The sequence below is a fragment of the Dama dama genome, chromosome 13 (assembly GCF_033118175.1).
Source record: "Dama dama isolate Ldn47 chromosome 13, ASM3311817v1, whole genome shotgun sequence".
NCBI lineage: Eukaryota > Metazoa > Chordata > Mammalia > Artiodactyla > Cervidae > Dama > Dama dama.
In genome coordinates this window covers 23,665,521-23,686,405 of record NC_083693.1, presented here as the reverse complement: position 1 = coordinate 23,686,405, position 20,885 = coordinate 23,665,521, and the positions used below count along the sequence as shown (strand labels likewise).

Here is a 20,885-nt window from a genome sequence, read left to right as displayed (position 1 = left end):
ATCTCTCTCTGCTATTCTTTGAAACTCTGCATACAGATGGGTATTTCTTTTTCTCCTTTGCCTTTCACTTCTCATCTTTTCTTAGCAGTTTGCCTGACATGTATTAATAGGTGATAGGGGTTGAATGAATGAATGAGTAAATAAAGGAACACTTTCTTGCCAGTGTGCACGCGTGTGCATGTGCGCACACACACGTACACACAATAGCAGTTAATATTTGTTTTCCATACACTATCATTTAATCCTCCCAGCCCCATGAGAATCCCTCCCAGCCCCAACTGGTATATATACCATTTAACAGACAAGGAAATTAAAGCTTACATTTGGAAAGAAAAGGCTGTGGGAGCTGTGGGAGGGCCTCAGTGCCTATCTTCTCTTAAAAAAATTTTTTTTATTAATCACTTATTTATTTACTTGGCTGCCTCGGGTATTAGATGTGGCATGCGGGATCTTCTGTTGTGGTGTATAGACTCACTAATTGTGGTGTGCAGGCTTAGTTGATCCAACGGATACAAGATCTTAGTTCCCCAACCAGGGATCGAACCTACGTCCCCTGCATTGCGGGGAAGATTCTTAACCATTGGACCACCAGGGAAGTCCCGGTGCCCAACTTCTTGACCACAACATTGTGTTGCACCTTAGGACAATAAACAGGCCCTCTGCGAAGGAAGAAGTGGCATCAGTGGGTCCTAAGTGACTTTTCAACAGTGTGTACCAAAACTGTGGCTCAGTCGTGAAGTGAAAGTCGCTCAGTCGCGTCTGACTCTTTCAGACCCCATGGACGATATAGTCTATGGAATTCTCCAGGCCAGAGTACTGGAGCAGGTAGCCATTCTCTTCTGCAGGGGATCTCCCCAACCCAGAGATCCAACCCAGGTCTCCCACATTGCAGGCAGATTCTTTACCATCTGAGCCACCAGGGAAGCCCATGTCTACTTGCTCCCTCTCCAACAGAGAAACTGCAGAGCCCGACTCTAGAGGACTTTCATTTTTAGGGGAATGAAATCTCCCTGGGTTGATACCTTCCTCAACCCTCTCCCCACTCATACCCCTAATGCCACCCATCACCAGGTTCTGTTGACTTTGGCACCTAAATATCTCTCAGACATCCTGTGCGTGGTCTCTCACGCTCCAGTCTGTCCTCACCCCTCCAAGCTGTCAGCCACCCTAGGATGTGTGCACAATGCATCTATTCCTGATGGACAGAGGCTGAGCCCTTGACATGCCACCAGCCCCATGAGGCTCTGCCCCCCCAGGCTCTTCCCACACCTGCTGCCCTGTTCCCACCACACCAGCCTCACCTCTCCAACCTCCTTTTGGTCCTCTGCATCCCCAGGATCCCTCCCTCCCAGGACTTTGCACTTGCTGTTCCCATTCCGGGGATTCTGATCCCATCTTCAGATGTCAGCTCACACATCACTTCCCCAAGGACGTTTTCCTGACATCCCTAGGGCACCCCGTCCACGGCATGTTGCTCTCTGTGTCATGCTCAGAGTGTGACCTTTGTAGGCGTTATCACCTCCCCCGGGAGCTCCGTGAGGCAGGAACCACATCTCTTTGCCCACGCCCTTGTACTGAGTTGGCCAAAAAGTTCATTCAGGTTTTTTCCCTAAGATGTTACAGAAAACCCTGACAGACTTTTTGGCCAACCCAGTACATGGCTGGTGCTCAGTATCCATCTGATAAACAATGGGTTAGGTGCACGGGAAAGGCTCTGCTGCTGGGAAAGGTTGAAGGCAGAAGGAGAAGAGGGAGACAGCGGATGAGATGGTTGGATGACATCTCTGATTCCATGGACGTGAACTTGGGCAAACTCCAGGAGATGGTGAGGGACAGGGAGGGCTGGCGTGCTGCCGTCCACGGGATGGCCAAGAGCCAGACACGACTGAGTGACTGAAAACAACACGTGGAGGGCTGGACAGACACTGCCCAGCTCAGCACCGTTTGCTGCTTCTCCCAAAGCCGCCGTCGCCCACAGCCCCTCCCAGGGTTTGGGCCTGTGTTAGACGCACTCACAGACGCTGGCTGGTGGAGCTATAGGGTAAGGGAGTTAGAGAAGGCGAGATTTGGAAAAAGAACGAGCCTGACACTTTACAGGAAGAGATCACCTTTAACGAGGCGAGAAGGGGCAGCAGTCAGATTAGCGAGCTGCTGCCCTAACCCAAGAAAAGAGTAAGTATATACAGGCATGTGTGTGGAAAGCTACTGTCTTAAGGGGGCCTGTTCTTCTCCACAGTTGTTCTGAGTAGTTATCTCTTAAATGGCTGGGGCAAGGAATTCTGCCTGGGAGCTGGGCATAATCAACCTTCATGTCCATTTTTCCTGCCGGTGGGAGAGTTCTTAGTTTTGCATAGAATGGTGCTATTCTGAGCCGTGTAACTTTCCTTCAGGGGCAGGAGCTCCACCTGGGCTGAGTGTCGTGGCTGGCTCCCAGGTGACCTTCCCATGCGTGGAGGAGACTCTGTTCCTGACTCTGAACAGGGAGTCTGCCGGCCCAGTGGCTCCGCTGACATGCCCTGTGCCTTTGGGTGCAGGTCTTGGCTTGCCCGTCTTCCTGGCAGGTGTCTTGCTGTTCGGGCAGAGTGCATCCTCACCAGCCCCCACCCCTGCACTTCCCACTCTTCTGTGGGGGCCCCAAGCTCGTTCGCTCAGCCCCGGGACCCAGTTCATGCCTCCAGCTTCGGCTTCTCTGCCAAGCCGCCTCCATCGTATGTGAGCCAGCAGTCGGTTCCTGCTACATTTTTCCTAATTAGAGGCCTGTGCCTTGCAGCATGATGTTATTGTGAGGAGCCTGGTGATCTGCGAGTCCTTGTTCTGCAGACTGAATGGCTGAGTGTTTTTTATCATGCAATTTGTCTTCTGAGCTGTGCTCCCCCATCATGCAGATTTCCCGTTAGAGTCTTCTTTCTTGATTCCATGGCCCAGGAAACCGTCTGCCTTCCCAACCTCTTGGAATCCTGTACCAGGCTGTGGTTCCAATGCAGCCATGTCAAAGGAGTTGTTTTTACAGATCCCCAGGGGCCGGACTGGTCAGTGGTGTCATTGTGTTTGTATCGTCTTTGATGGAGGACACACTGGGGGTTATGTCTGTTATTTAGCCACAGCTCCCCATCTCAAGTTATTTCAGCAAAGTTCCTGAAATGAGCATAGGTGAGGGCACCTGGCACCATGCCTGGTCCACTGTGGATGCCCCTCGTGCTTTTGGAAAGAAGGGAGGGAGGGAGGGAATAACTAGAAGACAGCATTTTCCAGTGGGGGCTCCTTGGAAGGCGAATCCTCTGAAATGCCCAAGGAAGTACAATTCAGCAACAAAACTGGGAGGGGTGGTTCCGTGGGTAAATAAGTTGGGAAACTGTATGCTGTGATGCTCTTGGAGACTCATAGACTATGTCTGTGTTAAAGGCTCTGAGAAGGCCAGCTGTGAGGAAAGCTGGCTGACTTTGTTTATTATACATTTCTCAGACTTCTGTGATCCCAGGACTCTTTTACTCAGGTCAGCTCTTTAGGCAGTTGTGAAGTATTGCCATAGTACAGGCTTGAAGGTGGTGAGGATTATGGGAGGTTCGAAGGGATGCCGTGAGGACCCCAGAGGAAGGATTCGAAAACAGGTGCGTGAAGGATGCAGCATTTCTGCCTGATCTGGAAGGATGAGCAGGATACCCATGGGTGGAGGGGAGAGGAGGGGCTTCTGGGCTGGGATGCCCGAGATGTGCATGGTTTGGGGAATAGGATTTAGAGAAGATCATGCTAGAAGACAGGCTGCTCTCAGCTCCCACACCCAGCCGAGTTCCTAGTATCCAAAGCTGCCCAGTAAGTGGTAAAATTATGAATGAATTATTGAGGGTCTTCTCATTGCCCTCTAGTGAGACTAGACTTTATTTTATGAGCCCTTGTTTCCCAACAAGGGATTTGTGTCATTGTCACTTGTGGGCTTTCTTTTTTTTTAATAAAGCAGATAAAACTTATTTTAAAATGAAAATCTCAGAAATGAGATGCTAGTATTCGAAAAAGGAGTTAATAAAAGAAAAAAATATTTTAGAAATGAAAAAAAATGCTGTGGACTTTTCTTGAAACACACATATGCAGGGTCCCCATCCCTACAAATGATTCTCCGAGTCTACAGTGGGGAAGGGAGCTCTGGGAGAGGTGATTTAGGCATCTGAATATCTTGAAAGCTTCCCAGGAGATTCTAAGTGAGCTCCCAGTTAAAAAACAAGTGTCAGAGCTGAGGGAAGTCCCTTAGGGGGTCTATACCAGGGGCTAACTTCCCGGGCAGTTGCATATAAGATAAAGTGGGGGAGGTGACCTATTGATGAGATAAGGTTGAGAGTCTGTGACATGACTCTTTGATATTTACACCAGCATTTTAAAAATGCTGAGAAGGCTTGCTGTAATGCCAGCACTTCCAGAAGTAGCATTAGAAAGTTTAGAGATAGGTATGTATGTATGTCAGCTTGAGTGTTTGGCTTCATCATCTTTTCTAGACACTGCTGTTTCTCTTTTCAGACTTCCCAGGAATGAACTCTCCCATGGTTAGTGGTTTTTTGGTTTTTTTTCGTATTTTTTGGAGGCTTTTAAAAAAAGATATTTTGGTATTGCTTTTGTTGTTGTTTTCTTTCTTTCTTTCTTTTTATAATTGCATATTTTTTATTTGGTTAGTTAGTTTTGCTGTGCCACATGAAATGTGGGCTCTTCTTTGATGAGGGATTGAACCTGAGCCCCCTGCATTGGGAGCATGTAGTCTTAACCACTGGACCACCAGGGAAGTTCCTCGTTAGTGTTTTTGTGAATGCCAAATGAAGTCGCCCTGGCCACCACTGGGATGTGGTAGCCTACTCCCAGAGAAGGTTCTAGAGAAGGCTAGCATGAAGTTATAAAAATGTCTTGTTTGCTTACCAAGAACTCTTGATTTCCGTAGTCATTTTCTCTCTGCTGCCATCATGGAAAGATGCAACATTTGGGGCTGAATGAGAGCCTGCTGTGTCCCAAGCTCCTTTCTCCACCTCCCAATCCTGTGGAGATCGTGTTTCCGACTTCACACTCCTGATGCTGAGAAATGACTAAGGTGGCCCCAGTTAGGAACTTGCAGGCTTGCAGACGCTAAGCATTCTTTTGTGGACTCTCTGTTCTTGTTTTAAACCAGCTAATGGGCAACTATGCTGCTCCTCCTTGGAGGGGCTATAGGGAACTGGTGATCTTTAAAGAATCAGTGGAACTACTGGGTTCTGGGTTGCCCTAACTGATCCATACCCGTCTGACACTTGGGTTTCACTTTAGATGCTCATTTCCTGTGTGGATGGTTTTTTTCTTTTATTAATTAATTTATTTTTAATTGAAGGGTAATTGCTTTACAATATTGTATTTGTCTCTGCCATGCATCAACATGAACCAGCATTAGGTACACACATGTCCCCTCCCTCTTGAACCTCCCGCCCCACCCCACCCCTCTAGGTTGTCACAGAGTCCTAGTTTGAGTTCCCTTAGTCAGACAGCAAATTCCCATTGGCTACCTATTTTACACATGGTAGTGTATATGTTTCCATGGTAATCTCTCCATTCATCCCACCCTCTCTCCCCACCCCATGTCCACAAGTCTGTTCCTTATGTCTGCATCTCCATCGCTGCCTTGCAAATAGGTTCGTCAGTACCATCTTTCTAGTTTCCATATATGTGTTAATATACGATATTTGTTTTTCTTTCTGACTCACTTCACTCTGTATAATAGGCTCTAGGTTCATCCACCTCATTAGAACTGACTCAGGCACATTCCTTGTTATGGCTGAGTAATATTCCATTGTGTATATGTACCACAGCTTCTTTATCCCTTCATCTGTTGATGGACATTTACGTTGCTTCCATGTCCTAGCTGTTCGTACTGATGGTTTCTTGCTTGTTCACTCAAACTATGACCTTCTCTAACAAAGGAGGTGTTACCATCTGCCTATTACCTCACTGAAGATGGGCCGACAGAAGCCTGGTGGTTACTGCTCTCAAAGCTGGCTGTGAGAGGGTGCTAGAAGCTCCCCTGGGTCCCCAGAGCAGAGATTAGGGGATGGATCCTCAGTAGTGATGAGACCACAGCAGGCCCAAGGCTGCCAGTCTGGGGCAAGTGTATGGTAGGTGCTCATTTCCAGAAGACTAATCAGCTCCATGGGCCTCACCTCCCACCAGGATTTCCTCCTCCCCTACCTACCTAAGGGATAGATTGGGCACCCCCAGAATCAGTGATAGAAATGACCGTATTAACTAAGATCCCCACTTCCTTCACAGCCCATGAACCTGTGGAATATGGTGTGATCATAAATCAGTCTTATCTACAGTTAATGTTCCTTAAGAGACTATGACAGTTCCCTTTCAAGGCTATGCAATTCATTTGTTTCTTTATTAGATTCTTTCATCTACTTTGTGTGTATTAAGTATCTGCTCTTACCGGGCCTGCAATGCAGGAGACCCAAGTTCAGTTTCTGGGTCGGGAAGATCCCCTGGAGAAGGGATAGACTACCCACTCCAGTATTCTTGGGCTTCCCTTGTGGCTCAGCTGGTAAAGAATCCACCTGCAATTCAGGAGACCTGGATTTGATCCCTGGTTTGGGAAGATCCCCCGGAGAAGGGAAAGGCTACCTACTCCAGTATTTTGGCCTGGAGAATTCCACAGACTGAGTAGTCCATGCGGTTGCAAAGAATTGGACACGACTGAGCAACGTTCACTTCCTCTTACTGGGCACGATGCCCACCTCTGGGGTTGGAGCTGCTCTATCTCTACTCAACCCAAGAGCACTGGCTCCTCCTGGGGGACAGACAGGAGGACCCATACAAGGGCATCCAGTGGGGCTGGTGGCACTGGGATGACAGGCTGTCATGGTCATGTGTGAACCAGCTCGGCGTCTGGTGAACATTTATGCTACCCCATGAAGCTTCATTTTTCTCAGGTTTCACTCATCCTTTGCTTTGCTCTTATGCCTCCATGATGGTGTTTTTCCACATCTCCATTATTTCTTCCATCCGCTTTCATTTCTTTTTTTTTTTTTGGTCATGACTTGAGTACTGTTGTTTATCTCACCCAGATCCCCCCATCTCTCTTCTCTTCTGCTTGTGGGTCTCCTATGTTGGGAAGCACTTCATGGTGGCTCACCTTTCAGGAAAATACTGTTCAGGAAAATAAGTCCCAGAGGGCAGGCAGAATTGAGTTCAAATCCACCCTCCTTCACCTCTTGGTTTTGCATTCTGGGATGTAGATGGTTGGGTTTCAGCCTCTCAGGGGAGCCCTGGTTTCCTTGGGTCCAAGAAGAGGATGGTAAGACCACCCCCAAGTGTAACAGTTGTGAGAGTTAAAAAGAAACCTCACCACAGTGCCCATTCAACACTGGTTGCCAGGCAGGTGTCGGCTGTCATTGTCACAGTTCCTGGGCAGTGGTATAGCCTGGCCCCATCTCCCCTCTTGGGGAATGTTAGCCATGCTCTATTGACAGCAATGTTATAAAAGAGAAAGTTAAGGCCAGTTTCAGTAGAGAGACAGAAGGCAGAGAGATCTGAGGGTCAAGGGTAGTATAACTGAGCCCCCACAGTGAGCACTCCTCAGGCTACCTCTAATTGCCAGGACAAGCAGTGGACAAGGACTTGTGTCTCCTGACCCCCTGACCTGCTGAACCGCCCTCTGCAGGAGGGGAATCTTTCTGGAAAGCCTTTGTCCTCCAGGAGCTCCTCTCACCTTCCCCAGGCTCTTCCCCGCTCTGTTGAAGCACCACATCTGATCCCACAGGCATTCCAACGGCGAGTCTGAGGGCCTCCCAATGCAAGGGCTCTTTCCCTAACATAGCCAAGGATTATTTCTATTATTATTAATTATTATTAATTCCTATCAGACTCTCTTTTATTGAAGTATACCTGATGGCTCAGTGTATACTGAGAATCTGCCTGCCAATGCAGGAGACTCAGGTTCGATCCTGGAATCGAGAAGATCCCCTGGAGGACATGGCAGCCCACTCTAGTATTCTTATGTAGGAAATCCTACGGACAGAGGAGCCTGGCAGACTGTAGTCCATAGGGTCACAAAAGAGTTGGACATGACTTAGCAACTAAATAACAGCAACAAATAGCTGATTTACAATATTCTGTTTCAGGTGTACACAGAAGTGATTCAGTTATGCACATATATGTGTATATCCTTTTTTTTCTATTCTTTTCCATTATATTTGTTATAAGATATTGAAAATAGCTCCTTGTGCTATACAGTAAATCCTTGCCAATAATCCTATCAGACTCTTAGCTGTATTCTAGAAGCACTGGGAAACATGCCCTTGTTTGTTTGTTTGTTTTGGCTGTTCCAGGTATTTGTTATAGCACACAGGATCTTCAGTCTTTATTATGTCATGTTTGATCTAATTGCTGCATGCAAATTCTCTTAGCTGCAGCATGTGGGATCTAGTTCCATGACCAGAGATCAAACCCAGGCCCCCGGCATTGGGAGTGTGGAGTCTTAGTCCCTGGGCAACATGCTTTACAGACAGCCAGTCTCATTTCATGTCTGTGGCAATCCATGGGATGGAGTGATGTACTCAGGTCACAGACCTACTCAGTCTTGAAGCCAGAGTTCTAACCCCAGTGACCCCGCTCCTTAGACCAGGTTCTTAGCCATTACTTTATGCAGCCTCATTCAGTGAAACCTTTTCTGTGGTACAGACCTCTTCTGTAGGCACTCTAGTCCTTTCTTTCACCCCTCTGTCCTTCCTTTTCTGGAGCTCCCCAGGTGCACTCGTTGTAAAGAACCCACCTGCCAATGCAGGAGATGTAAGAGATGCAGGTTCGATCCCTGGATCAGGAAGATCCCCTGGAGAGGACCACAGCCCAGTTCAGTGTTCTTGCCTGGAGAATCCCATGGACAGAGGAGGCTAGTGGGCATGAGTCTCAAAATTATGTTCCTGGAATGACTGTTCAGTTGCTCAGTCGTGTCCAACTCTGCAACCCCATGGACTGTAGCCCACCAGGCTCCTCTGTCCACAGGACTCTCAAGGCAAGAATACTGGATTGGGTAGCCATTCCCTTCTCCAGGGGATCTTCCAGACTCAGGGATTGAACTCAGGTCTCCTGCCTTGCAGGCAGGTAATTTACCGTCTCAGTTACCAGGGAAGCCCTCTTGGTAGGATTAAAATCCTCCATTTACAGATGAGAAGACAGTGGTTCCTCGGCTAGGGGAGCAAAGCAGAAACTCAAACCCTGGCTCCTGCACCACACAGCCTTCTTATAACCACTGTGCCATTCTGGTCTGGGTTCTGAGAGGTACTGATGTTGGCCTGAGGACTAAGCGTGTACTCTGCCTCTGGTAACCAGAGTATAGCTTAATTATTAGAATAAAGAATAAAAAAAAATTCCCAGTGTGCTTAGGAAAAATGGCCAGATGTGACACAACTAAGGGCTTAGTCCATGTTGTTTAAAAAGAGCCGTAGAAGAAAAGGGATGGGTGTGCGTGCTAAGTCACTTCAGTCGTGTAAGCGGTTAGAACGGTACTTGGCACACAGGACATGTTCTGCCAGGGTTAATCCTCAGGACTTCTCCAAATCTGCCTTTCTCCCTCCTGCAGGACCCACAGATTTCTGGGAAACTCCATCCTAGAGCAGGGGGTCCCCAACCTCCAGGATCTAATGCCTGATGATCTGAGTTGGAGCTGATATAATAATAGTAATAGAAATAAAGCACACAAAAATGTAATGTTCTTGAATCATCCTGAAACCATCCCCCCCACCCCAGGAAAAACTTGTCTTCCATGGATCTGGTACCTGGGACTGCTGTCCTATAGGACTGCCTTCCCAAGCCTGTTCTTGTTGTTGTTCCACTGCTAAGTTGGGTCTGATATTGTGTGACCGCATGGACTGCAGCACTCCAGGCTTCGCTGTCCTTCACTACGTCCCAGAGTTTGCTCAAATTCATGTCCATTGAATCGGTGAGGCCATCCAGCCATCTCATCCTCTGTCGCCTCTTTCTCCTCTTGCCCTCAATCTTTCCCAGCATCAAGGTCTTCTCCAGTGAGTCGGCTCCTCGCATCAGGTGGTCCAAGCCTAGCAGTGGAAAACTTGTTTTCCCTACAGATGGCTCCCCTGCCCCTCTTCCCAACTTTGCATCTTTCTGCCAGTAGCAGCACTCGGCTCCTGATGAGAGGTGAAGAGTCTCCCCAGCTGTGACGCTGCATGATACAGGCTCACCTGCCTCCCACGCCAGCTCCCAACTTCTGAGACTAAGTCAGAAGGTGGGAGGCAAATGGCTGCGGGAGTCTGCAGGTGTTTGGCAGCCTGGCGTGGCCTCGGTTCACCAGTCTAGGCCACCTCATTAGCAGCTGCCACCTTGGGAAGTTAAGAGTTTTTTGTGGACTTTAACAATCCATTTGCGTGAAAAAGCTTGGAAGACTGGGATAGCCCTAAGGTCAAGCTAATTAATACCCCTTAAGCTGGGGCTTTGGAGGGTAGACTGAGCCTTTGAAAAGGAATCTTCTTTGAGAGCACTACAGGTCATTGCAATAAAACCCAGAAGGGGAGGAAGAACCTAGGAGGAAAATAGCTGAACATGAGAGGAAGCTGTCGTTTCTGGAGGCAAGTCAGTCAGGTAGACAGGGAAAAAAGATTGTCCTTTATGCAAATAAGTCCCACTCAGTCTTCCCTGGGCCTCCAGTTAGGTAATTCTCAAGCTTAATGATTTTCACATGTAATCCAAGGCAAAATTAGTCATTCGATATTAAGACAAAAGCAGGCAGGCTCCTATCTTGACAAGAAATCCTTCCTACTGAAATGGAATTATCTCTGGAATAATTAAAATGCTTGCTGAAGTATGAAAGTGTTCCATTAGCTAGAGTTGTCTTTGTTGAGAAGGGCCCTCCTTGTCCCCAGATAAACCATGATGGCCATGATCAAGGAAAAGAAAATAGGAAGGCTGTGAAAAAGTTGGCTTAAAACTCAGCATTCAAAAAACTAAGATCATGGCATCTGGTCCCATCACTTCATGACAAATAGATGAGGGAAACAATGGAAACAGTGACAGACTTTATTTTCTTGGGCTCCAAAATCACTGTGGACAGTGACTGCAGCCATTAAATTAAGACACTTGCTCCTTGGAAGTAAAACTAGACCGAGTATTAAAAGGCAGAGACATCACTTTGCTGACAAAGATCTGTCTAGTTAAAGCTATGATCTTTCCAGTAGTCATGTATGGATCATAAAAAAGGTTGAGCACCGAAGAATTGATGCTTTCGAACTGTGGTGCTGGAGACGGCACTTTAGAGTCCCTTGGACTGCAAGGAGATCAAACCAGTCAATCTTAAAGGAAATCAGTCCTGAATATTCACTGAAAGGATAGATGCTGAAGCTCCAATACCTTGGCCACCTGATGTGGAGGGCCAACTCTTTGGAAAAGACCCTGATGCTGGGAAAGATTGAAGGCAGGAGGAGAAGGGGACGGCAGAGGATGAGATGATTGGATGGCATTGCTGACTCAATGGACATGAGTTTGAGCAAACTCCAGGAGATGGTGAAGGACAGGGAAGCCTGGTGTACTGCAGTAAATAAAGTCACAAAGAGTTGGACACAACTTCGCTAGTGAACAACAACAAATAGATAATGTGATCAAACTTGAATTCTCATTGGTGTCATTTTTGAGCCAGAGAACACAGTTGGATATTTATGGTGTCAGCTCAATGGCAGTGTTATTTGTGGCTGTGGTGCTTTTTCTTTGGAAGTCCCCAGACCTAAAGAATCTTCACAGTAACAAGGAAAGTGGAGCCTCCAATAAAAATATGGCAAAGGATGGTTTTCCTAGAATGTCACCAACCTGCCTACTGATTGTCAACAGTATTTCCAGAGTTTAGATATCTTAATGCCAAAAGGCTACAATGATGGAGCAATAGTGTTATTACCTGCCAAAACATGAACAGCTGGAGGCTTTCAAATTCACTTATTACAAGGAAGCACTGTTGGTTGTTCATGTAACCTCTACCACTCTCTGTGAGGCTTGGCGCTTTGTGACATAATCAGCCCATCCCTTGTCACAGATGCATTGTACCATCACAACGTGTTAAACCAGCCTTCACTCATTAGCAGTGATTTATGATGATGGAGTCTTAACATCCCAGGGGTTTTTGTTCATGAAGACATATACTTACCTCATTACCTTCTGTTTATGCCCAGTGCATCCATCTTTTGTATTTGTTGAACAGTGCACATTTTTAAACATTATATAATCAACATTGCTCTAAATATTTGTACAATACTTAATAATGTGGATTTAACAAAGGGAAATTTTACAACATTTAAACATAGATTTTAAGTGTAACCTCCTCTAGACAAGTATTCACAATGACATTTTGAGGAAAAGATTATTATCAATGTTTGAAATCCTGTAAAAGATGAACAAAACACACTCATAAAGGCCTGTGCACTTGCAATAAAGTAGGTATGTGAATAAAGTAGCTGTATGAATACCATGGATTCAAAGTTGTTTTCCCATATCTTTATTCTTATTCATACTCTTTTTAAAGGGCTTCCCATGTGGTGCTAGTGGTAAAGAATCCACCTGCCAATGCAGGAGATGGAAGAGATGCAGGTTTGATCCCTGGGTTGGGAAGATCCCCTAGAGTAGGAAATGGCAACCCACTCCAGTATTCTTGCCTGGACAATTCCATAGGCATGGGAGGCTGATGATTTAAGTCCATGGGGCAGCAAAGAGTTGGACACAGCTGAACCACCACCACCCTTTTTAAAGTTTTTGTTTTATTTTGTGCATGTGTGTGCATGCATTTATTTAATCCAAGAGTTGCCTTCCTAAGGTTTTAGTAGTTTCTCAGAGGGTAAAGCATCTGCCTGCAATGCGGGAGACCCAGGTTCAATCCCTGGGTTGGGAAGATCCCCTGGAGAAGGAAATGGCAACCCACTCCAGTACTCTTGCCTGGAGAATCCCACGGACGGAGGAACCTGGTAGTCTACAGTCCATGGGATTGCAAAGAGTTGGACATGACTGAGTGACTTCACTTGCTTTCTTTCTTTCTAAGAAACTACTGCAGAACAGCTGAGGCCACCAGCTCTGGTTATTGTCCGATTGCTTCTCGGCTGGAATATAGAATTGGATTTCTCAGTGCATGGTGATTCTGAGCCTGCAATCATTTGGCTCAGTCCATTCCAATAACTAAGTTCCTTTCATTATGTCAAAGACTCCTTAAGTCCCTATCTTATATATAGATTTTCATTTTTGAAACTTGGTATCTTTCCCAGAAATAATAAGTTTTAAGTTGTATGTATCTGCCAGTTTCTGACCCATTGTTCTGTCATTTTGATTAATTGAGCATGTCTGTTAACATTATTAAAAACTTATGTATCTCCTATTATTATTTTATTTTAATTAGTTGGGCCATTTAGAGGTTTTGTCTCCTAGGAGATGAGATTGAGCCTGTGTAATTAGCTCTCTTCTTTAGGACAGCTGGCTAATTCATCATCTTGGTGAGCAGTGCTAGACACAGCTCACCTGCTTATTTTGTATGACCATGGGCCCTGATTGTTTTTTCCTAGACTTGCGGTGGTACTGTCTTCATCTGGGACTCTCTTTTACCTTTTTCTGTTCACACAGGTGGGATCAAGTATACCATGTGCCAAGTGTTCCACATTATTATGATTACAGGGGAACAGAGGTCCCCTAACTTGTCACTGATGTATCACTTTTACACATTTCTGCCTTATCTCCTTACCAGCTGTACCATTATTTACATGACTTCTCTTTAAGTAACTGTAAATCTGTCTGTTTTTGTTCTAGTTGCAGCGAGCAGGGGCTGCTCTTTATTGTGATATGGTGCTTCTCTCTTTGCAGAGGAAGGGCTCTAGAGCGTGGGCTCAGAAATTATGGTACTTAGGTGCATAGGCTTAGTTGCTCCACAGTATGTGGGATCTTCCCAGACCAGGTATCAAACCCATGTCCCTTGCATTGTCAGGGGGATTCTTAACCACTGGACCACCAGGGAAGTCCTCAGTTTACTTGTTTTAACCTAGCATCATTTTAAGTTATTGTAGCCATGAAACCAAACACTTGATTTATCAGTTTTATTTTAGTTAACTTCTTTTTACTTAGTACACATCAAAATGATAGCATAAATATTGAAATGATGGGTGTGTTCTGGTACCCCCAGACTCCCTTGCATACTGCCGGGACATGTCATCACTCCACAGCTGAGGAGATCTGGTCAAAGACCCTGTACCAAGGATTCTCATGGCTGAAAATATCCAAGTAACGTGATTACTTTCAAAGGATTTTAAGAATACCAAATCTCTCACTTGTAAAAGCACAGAATTAAAGTGAAATCCCGGTGGTTTATGAAATCACATACTTAAAAAACAGAGTATAATACAATCAGATTGCAATGAACCAGCTCAACAAAAGCCTGCTTTGGTTCCATTGGTAATTAAAGTGGTACACAAGCCACAAAGTATTTTTGCCAACCATTAATCCTCATTTGAGCCCTGAGCACCAGGGCAGCTTCTGGGTTGCCTTGAGTGATGAGGAGAGGCCATTGGAGGAAGGAGGAACAGATGGAGCAAAGATCTGGGACCAGCGCATCCTAATGGAGGGAAGACCCCCCGTGCACAGACCTGGATGGGGAGGACCAGGTCCAGCTGGGGTGGGGCCAGCGCGAGGATGGAGCGTGATCAGAAGTGTGATCAGACAGCCGAGGGGCAGACCGTGGACCATCGTGCCACGTGTGGATTTGGGCCTTTCTGGAGTTCTGAATGGGAAAATGATTAGAGCTGGCCCCACTGGCTGCTGTATAGGGAAGGGCTGTATTGCATCAAGAGTAAAAGTGGTAAAGAAGACTCTGGTCTCCCCAAGTGAGTGATCATGGAAGCTCGGCCAGGTACCTATGGTTGTGAGAAGGAAGGGCGGGATAGAGGTTGGAGAGATACACACACACACACACACACACACACACACACACATACACACACACATATATGTGGATACACACACAAATTCACATATATACGCATATACATATCCTGGGCTTCCCAGGTGGCATAGTAGTAAGGAATCTGCCTGCCACTGCAGGAGATGTAAGAGACTCAGGTTCGATTTCTAGGTCAGGAAGATCCACTGGAGTAGGAAATGACAACCCACTCCACTATTCTTGCCTGGAAAATTCCGTGGACAGAGGAGCATGGGGGACTACAGTCCATGGGGTCGCAAAGAGTTGGACATGACTGAGTGACTAAGCAAAGCACATGCATACACTGACATTTCATTTTTCTTGAAACTATTAAGATTAAGTATATCTTTAAAAGAATAGATACGTGTATAACTGAATCACTTTGCTGTACACTTGAGACTAACACGGCATTTTAAATCAACTGTACTCCAATGTAAAATAAAACAATGAGTTGTTAAAGATTATATTTTCTTAACACATGCAGTTATAAATATTTATCACAAATGTATTGATATATCCACTTTGTTGTCGTTCAGTCACTAAATCATGTCCAACTCCTTGCAACCTCATGGATTATAACACACCAGACTTCCCTGTTCATCACTATCTCCTGGAATTTACTCAAACTCAAGTCCACTGAGTCGGTGATGGCATCTAACCATCTCATCCTCTGTCATCCTCTTCTCCTCCTGCCTTCAATCTTTCCCAGCATTAGGGTCTTTTCCAATGAGTTGGCTCTTGGCATCAGGTAGCCAAAGTATTGGAGCTTCAGCTTTAGCATCAGTCGTTCCAATGAATATTCAGGTTTAATTTCCTTTAGAATGGACTGGATTGATCTCTTTGCAGTCCAGGGGACTCTCAAGAGTCTTCTCCAGGATCACAGTTAGAAAGCATCAATTCTTCAGCATTCAGCATTCTTTATGGTCCAGCTCTCACATCCATACATGACTACTGGAAAAACCATAGCTTTGACTATATGGACCATGTCGGCAAAGTGATGTCTCTGCTTTTTAATATACTGTCTAGGTTTGTCATAGCTTTTCTTCCAAGGAGCAAGCGTCTTTTAATTTCATGGCTGCAGTTACCATCCACAGTGATTTCAGAGCCCAAGAAAATAAAATATAATGTATCTATACATAACTTAGATATATTAATATAATGTAGTTAATACATTTATAATGTATTTATAATATATAGTTAAGTTATATTTTACCTTTTGACAAACAAATCCCAAATGCCTCTTTCTATATGCTGGATAGAAATAAAAAATTTTTAGATGGCTTATAAAATAGTATGTCCAATGTGCTATTAAAAAAAAAAAAAGACATTGTGTGGTTTTTCCTGCTTTAGTAGTTTTCAGTTTAGTTGACAGAATATTAGCGTGTATTTTGAAGCCAGAGTTTTCACAATTGTGACTGACTTACAGGTTATAGGCCTCAGCCTGAGCAGCCAGGTGCTGTTTCCTGGGATGGGTTGAGTGGGCCTCGGCGGCAGAAGGCCTAGAGTGTAGTGTCTATGACCTTGGTCCCCCGCTTCTCTCCCTGCAGTGATCCCGAAGGTCACGAAGCACCTGCTCTCAAACCCCGTGTTTACCTGTATCATCCTGGCCGCCTGCATGGAGATTGCAGTGGTGGCTGGCTTCGCTGCCTTCTTGGGAAAGTATCTGGAGCAGCAGTTTAACCTCACCACCTCTTCTGCCAACCAGCTGCTAGGTAAGTCTGTGTCACCCATCCGCCCCCACCCCGCACCGGGAGGCCGCCAGTGCTCCTAATACCATAAGCATTGACTGAGACCAATCAAACAGCCCAGACCATGCTGCTCCTGCAGCAGAATATACATGTGGTCTGTGTGCTGAAGAATTTCAGAGTATTTTCTTGGAGTAAGATTTACCTGCTTGAAGTAGTTGCTTGAAGTACGTGATAATAAAGAGCTAAAATATAAAATGTGCATAGGAAGCATTGTGACAGGCCAGGAAGTCCATAAATTGGTGTAAACTGGAGAATTAGGGGGAAGATGTGATGAACAAAGAGGGGAATCAAGATGGATCTTAAAAGGTTAGTACTGAGTTGACCAAAAAGATCGTTCTGTCCGTAAGATGTGATAGAGAAACCCAAATGAACTTTTTGGCCAAGCCCATAGGCTTTGATCAGGAGCATAAAAAAGCAAGAATATTCTTGGAAACATAAAACCCATGGTCAACAGATATAGAGGTTAGAAGCCATTTGCTCTCCTCCATCCTTGTGCCCATGGCAGACATAACTAATGGATCATAACATTCCTTCTCCCCAAGCTCAGGTGTGGCCTTACCAATCTTCTCAACAGTAAACCATAGACATCTGCCTCCAGTCCTTTGGAGGTGGCCTGCTAAAGAGAACCAGTTTCCACTCCTGAGAAGCAGGATTACTTATACCTGATAGGGAAAGTGATCTCATAGCACAACAAGGAGAGAGAAGGGTCAAGAATGACTTCCAGGTTTCTGGCTTAGACAGGGGGTGGTACTGTTGGTGAAGCCTGAAAGTAGCAGTAAAGAATCAGATGTGTAGGGAAGGCTGTGAGTTCAGATGTGAAGTTGCTGAGTGTGAGATGGCCATGATGTATCCACATGATGTCCTGTGTGTGGTTGAGGACTGGAGAAGGAGATGTGGATCGCATCAGTGTGCACATGGTCATTGAGGACACAGGAATGGAATTTACAGAAGGAAAATGTGTAGAAATAGAAGAGTGAAACACCACCCATGGGGAAATAGAGGAAGCCATAGAGGCAACTCCTGAAAGAAACTCGTGGATCACAAGGTGTCAAGGAAGAGATGATTCCAAGAAAGAAGCCATCAGCAGTGAGAGTGTCCGTGTGTGATGCAACCTCACATGCCTTGGGTCCCTTCAACAAGCAGGCTGTCTTTCAGCTTATGTCAGGGCTGTGTCCTTGAAGCTGCAGCAGGTGAGCCCATGTTGTGGTGTGAGGAGCAGCCCACAGGAGGGAAAGAATAACCAGTGACTGCAGGACACTTTCCCAAGCTTGGCAGTGGAAGGAAGGAGTGGAGACATGGTGGGTGATGTGTGTTGCCATCAAGTGATTCGAGTAATGGTACTGTTGCTAAGAGACAGTGCTATTGTGGCAGGAAGGACTTGAACAGGTGTCTAAGCAGAAAGGAAAGAGCCAGCAGAGGTGATGTGCAGAAAAGAGAGGGAATGTGGTGGACAGCCTTTGATGGAACAGCTCATCTGTTTCAGAAAGTGCAGAGAAGAAAAGAGACATGAGGATGACCCCCAAGAATATGACAAGTCCAGTCTGGAAGTTGAGAACACTCCCGCCCCATGGAGTTATCTTCTGTTAAGTAGGAGTAGATCGTGTCCTGAGAGGAATGGCAAGGTGATATTTTCTGATCTTCTGCTTCAGTGTTTCTTTCACAGAATGGCCAGTAAACCCGTGTGAGGGTGTTGACCCAACATGAGTCACCAGGAAAACACATGTGAACAATGAAATGCTAGTCCACGTCCACCAGACTGATAGCAGCAAGTGTCGGTGATGAGGTAGAGCCACTGGAACTCTCCTCCAATGCTGGTGGGATGCACAGAGGTACAAGTGCTTGGGAAGAATTCTTTGGCAGTGCCTACAAAAGCTGAAAGCATATACTAACTCTGGGATCCAGCATTCCACTTCTGGGCATAAATCCAACAGAAATGAGTGTTTAGGCCCACTTATTTATATATGCTTAGGTAACAGTAGGGCTTCCCTTATAGCTCAGTTGGGAAAGAATCTGCAGGAGACCTGGGTTCAATTCCTGGGTTGGGAAGATCCCCTGGAGAACGAAATGACAACCCACTCCAGTATTCTTCCCTGGAGAATCTCATGGACAGAGGAGCCTGGCGGGCTACAGTCCATGGGGTCACAATAGTCAAACATGACTTCACAACTAAACATATATATGCACATAGGTAACAGTATCTAAAACAGCCTTATGCATAAACCCCCAAACTGGAAACAGTCTGGATATCTATCAGTTAGTAGAATGGGTAAGTAAATTATAGAATATTCATACAGCGGACTGCCACACAGCGTAAGAAAGCAAGAGCTTGTATATATATCTCAATGTGGATGGATCTGTCAAAAGACGTCAGACTCAGAGAGTCATATTAATAAGAGTTAGAAAGAGGAAAGGTTGGACTTCCCGGGTGGTACAATGGATAAGAATCCACCTGCAGATGCAGGGGACCCGGGTTCAATCCTTGGTCCAGGATGATTGTACATGCCGTGAAGCAGCTTTAAGCCCGTGCACCACAACTACTGAGGCCAAACTCTGGAGCCCCAGAGCCACAAGTACTGAAGCCTGTGATCTGTTGCAAGAGGAGCCCCTGCAGTGAGAAGCCCGTGCACCGCAGCTCGGGAGCAGCCTCCCACTGTCTGCGACTGGAGAACGGCCGAGCAGCAGTGAAGACCCAGTGCAACCAAAAATAAGGAAAATAAATACTTTTTTTAATGGAAAAATTAATTAAAGTAATAGAGGCCAGAATGATAGTTACTCTTGGACTTTGGGAGAATGAGGACAGCAGGGAAGCCCTGATGCTACTGGAAATGTTTTAGTACGGGGGTGGGTACAGACGCAACAAGTCACCGGTGTTCCCTTAATCTTGTGCACGTCACAGAACGTAAGGTATCAAGTTTAAAAAAATAAAAATAAAACCCTACCAACAAGGATGTGGCCAGACCCCAGCACCTCTCCCTGGTGGCTGCCAGAGCAGCACAAGGCTGATGTTTTTCTTTTTCTCACTAATAACTCTTTACCACCCACTCTTTTATAAGCATTTTTTTCCAAGAGATATTAGCAAAATGCAGTCAGCCCTTAGTACCCATCTGACAGAGACAGGGTAAAAAGTGTCTCTGTAATTAAAGCTGTAACTTCTCCATTACACCTACAATCTCTCAGGTTCAGCCCTCCAGCACCCAAAGACTTTCTCACTTCCTGATTTCTTGACTGCAGCTTCTTACATTTTGATTACATTTCCTTCAAAGTTGGGGCTCTGTTCTAGTTCAGAACAGATTCCTAAAGTTTCCTACCAACAAATCAATAGTCTTCAGGGCAGAAGGCAAAAATCAATCTTGCTTTCCTGCATCTGTCTCTGTCTCAGTGACTCTGTCTGTTGGAGTGCTTGTCCCGGGGAGAGGCAGCCTGGTGGCCATCTGTCGGTCTGTCCATCTGTCTGGCAGTCCAGGCAGGCAGGACATATGCCCTCTCCCTGTGCCCTGCCTGTGGCATCACGCTGTCGTGCTGTCTGGAGGGTTGGCTGCAGGAGGGGCTGACGGGGGGCCCTGAGGGGACAGAGAGAGGCCACGGAAGCCTAAGGCAAGACTTGTGTCCCAGAGGCCTTCATCAGTAGCTCCCACAGACCTAGGGGATGAGCCCCCTGCCGTCAGCCCGGGCCATCAGTGCTGTCCCTGGGCCACCCCCGAATTCATCAGTAGATGGGGCAGAGTTCCTAAAAAGAGCAGCACAGATGATTAAGGACTGATGGCCTTGATTTATGCATGAAGATAAGAAGGACTCAATCTGCATAGGTTAATGTAATGAGGATGGAGTTTTCAGGGAAGTTCTGATAACTGCCCACATGCTAAGGCTTCATACACATCAGGGAGGGAGAGGGGAAGTGGATGATGGCTTGGAGAGAAGGTGCCCAAAGCCTGTTATTGCCATAGTTACCACCATCACCAGGCGCTGCTCCCCACCGCCTTTGATGGAAAATGGAACAGAATGCAGCCTGCTCTTCGGGTGTGGGCTGTGGTCATCAGTGTTCACTGACACAGATCCAATCTGCTCACTCTTTGGTTCATCCAGAAAATAGTTCCCAAGTGCCCACTCTGGGCTGGCCGCTGTGCTAGGCACAGGAAACCAGGGCTGAACAGGATGGAACTGGTCCTTGGGGAAACTGCATCTTAGGAGGGGGA

At 46.1% G+C, this 20,885-nt stretch overlaps 1 protein-coding gene across 4 annotated transcripts in view; it reads left to right on the top strand.

The window, feature by feature from the left end:
• SLCO3A1 (solute carrier organic anion transporter family member 3A1) overlaps window positions 1–20,885 on the top strand; it is a 390,549-nt gene that overhangs the window by 304,439 nt on the left and 65,225 nt on the right. For all 4 annotated transcript variants that reach the window (XM_061158630.1, XM_061158632.1, XM_061158631.1 and 1 more), the window contains exon 5: window positions 16,492–16,656. In XM_061158630.1, the coding sequence (XP_061014613.1) occupies window positions 16,492–16,656 (165 nt within the window). The remainder of the gene's footprint in view (window positions 1–16,491; window positions 16,657–20,885) is intronic.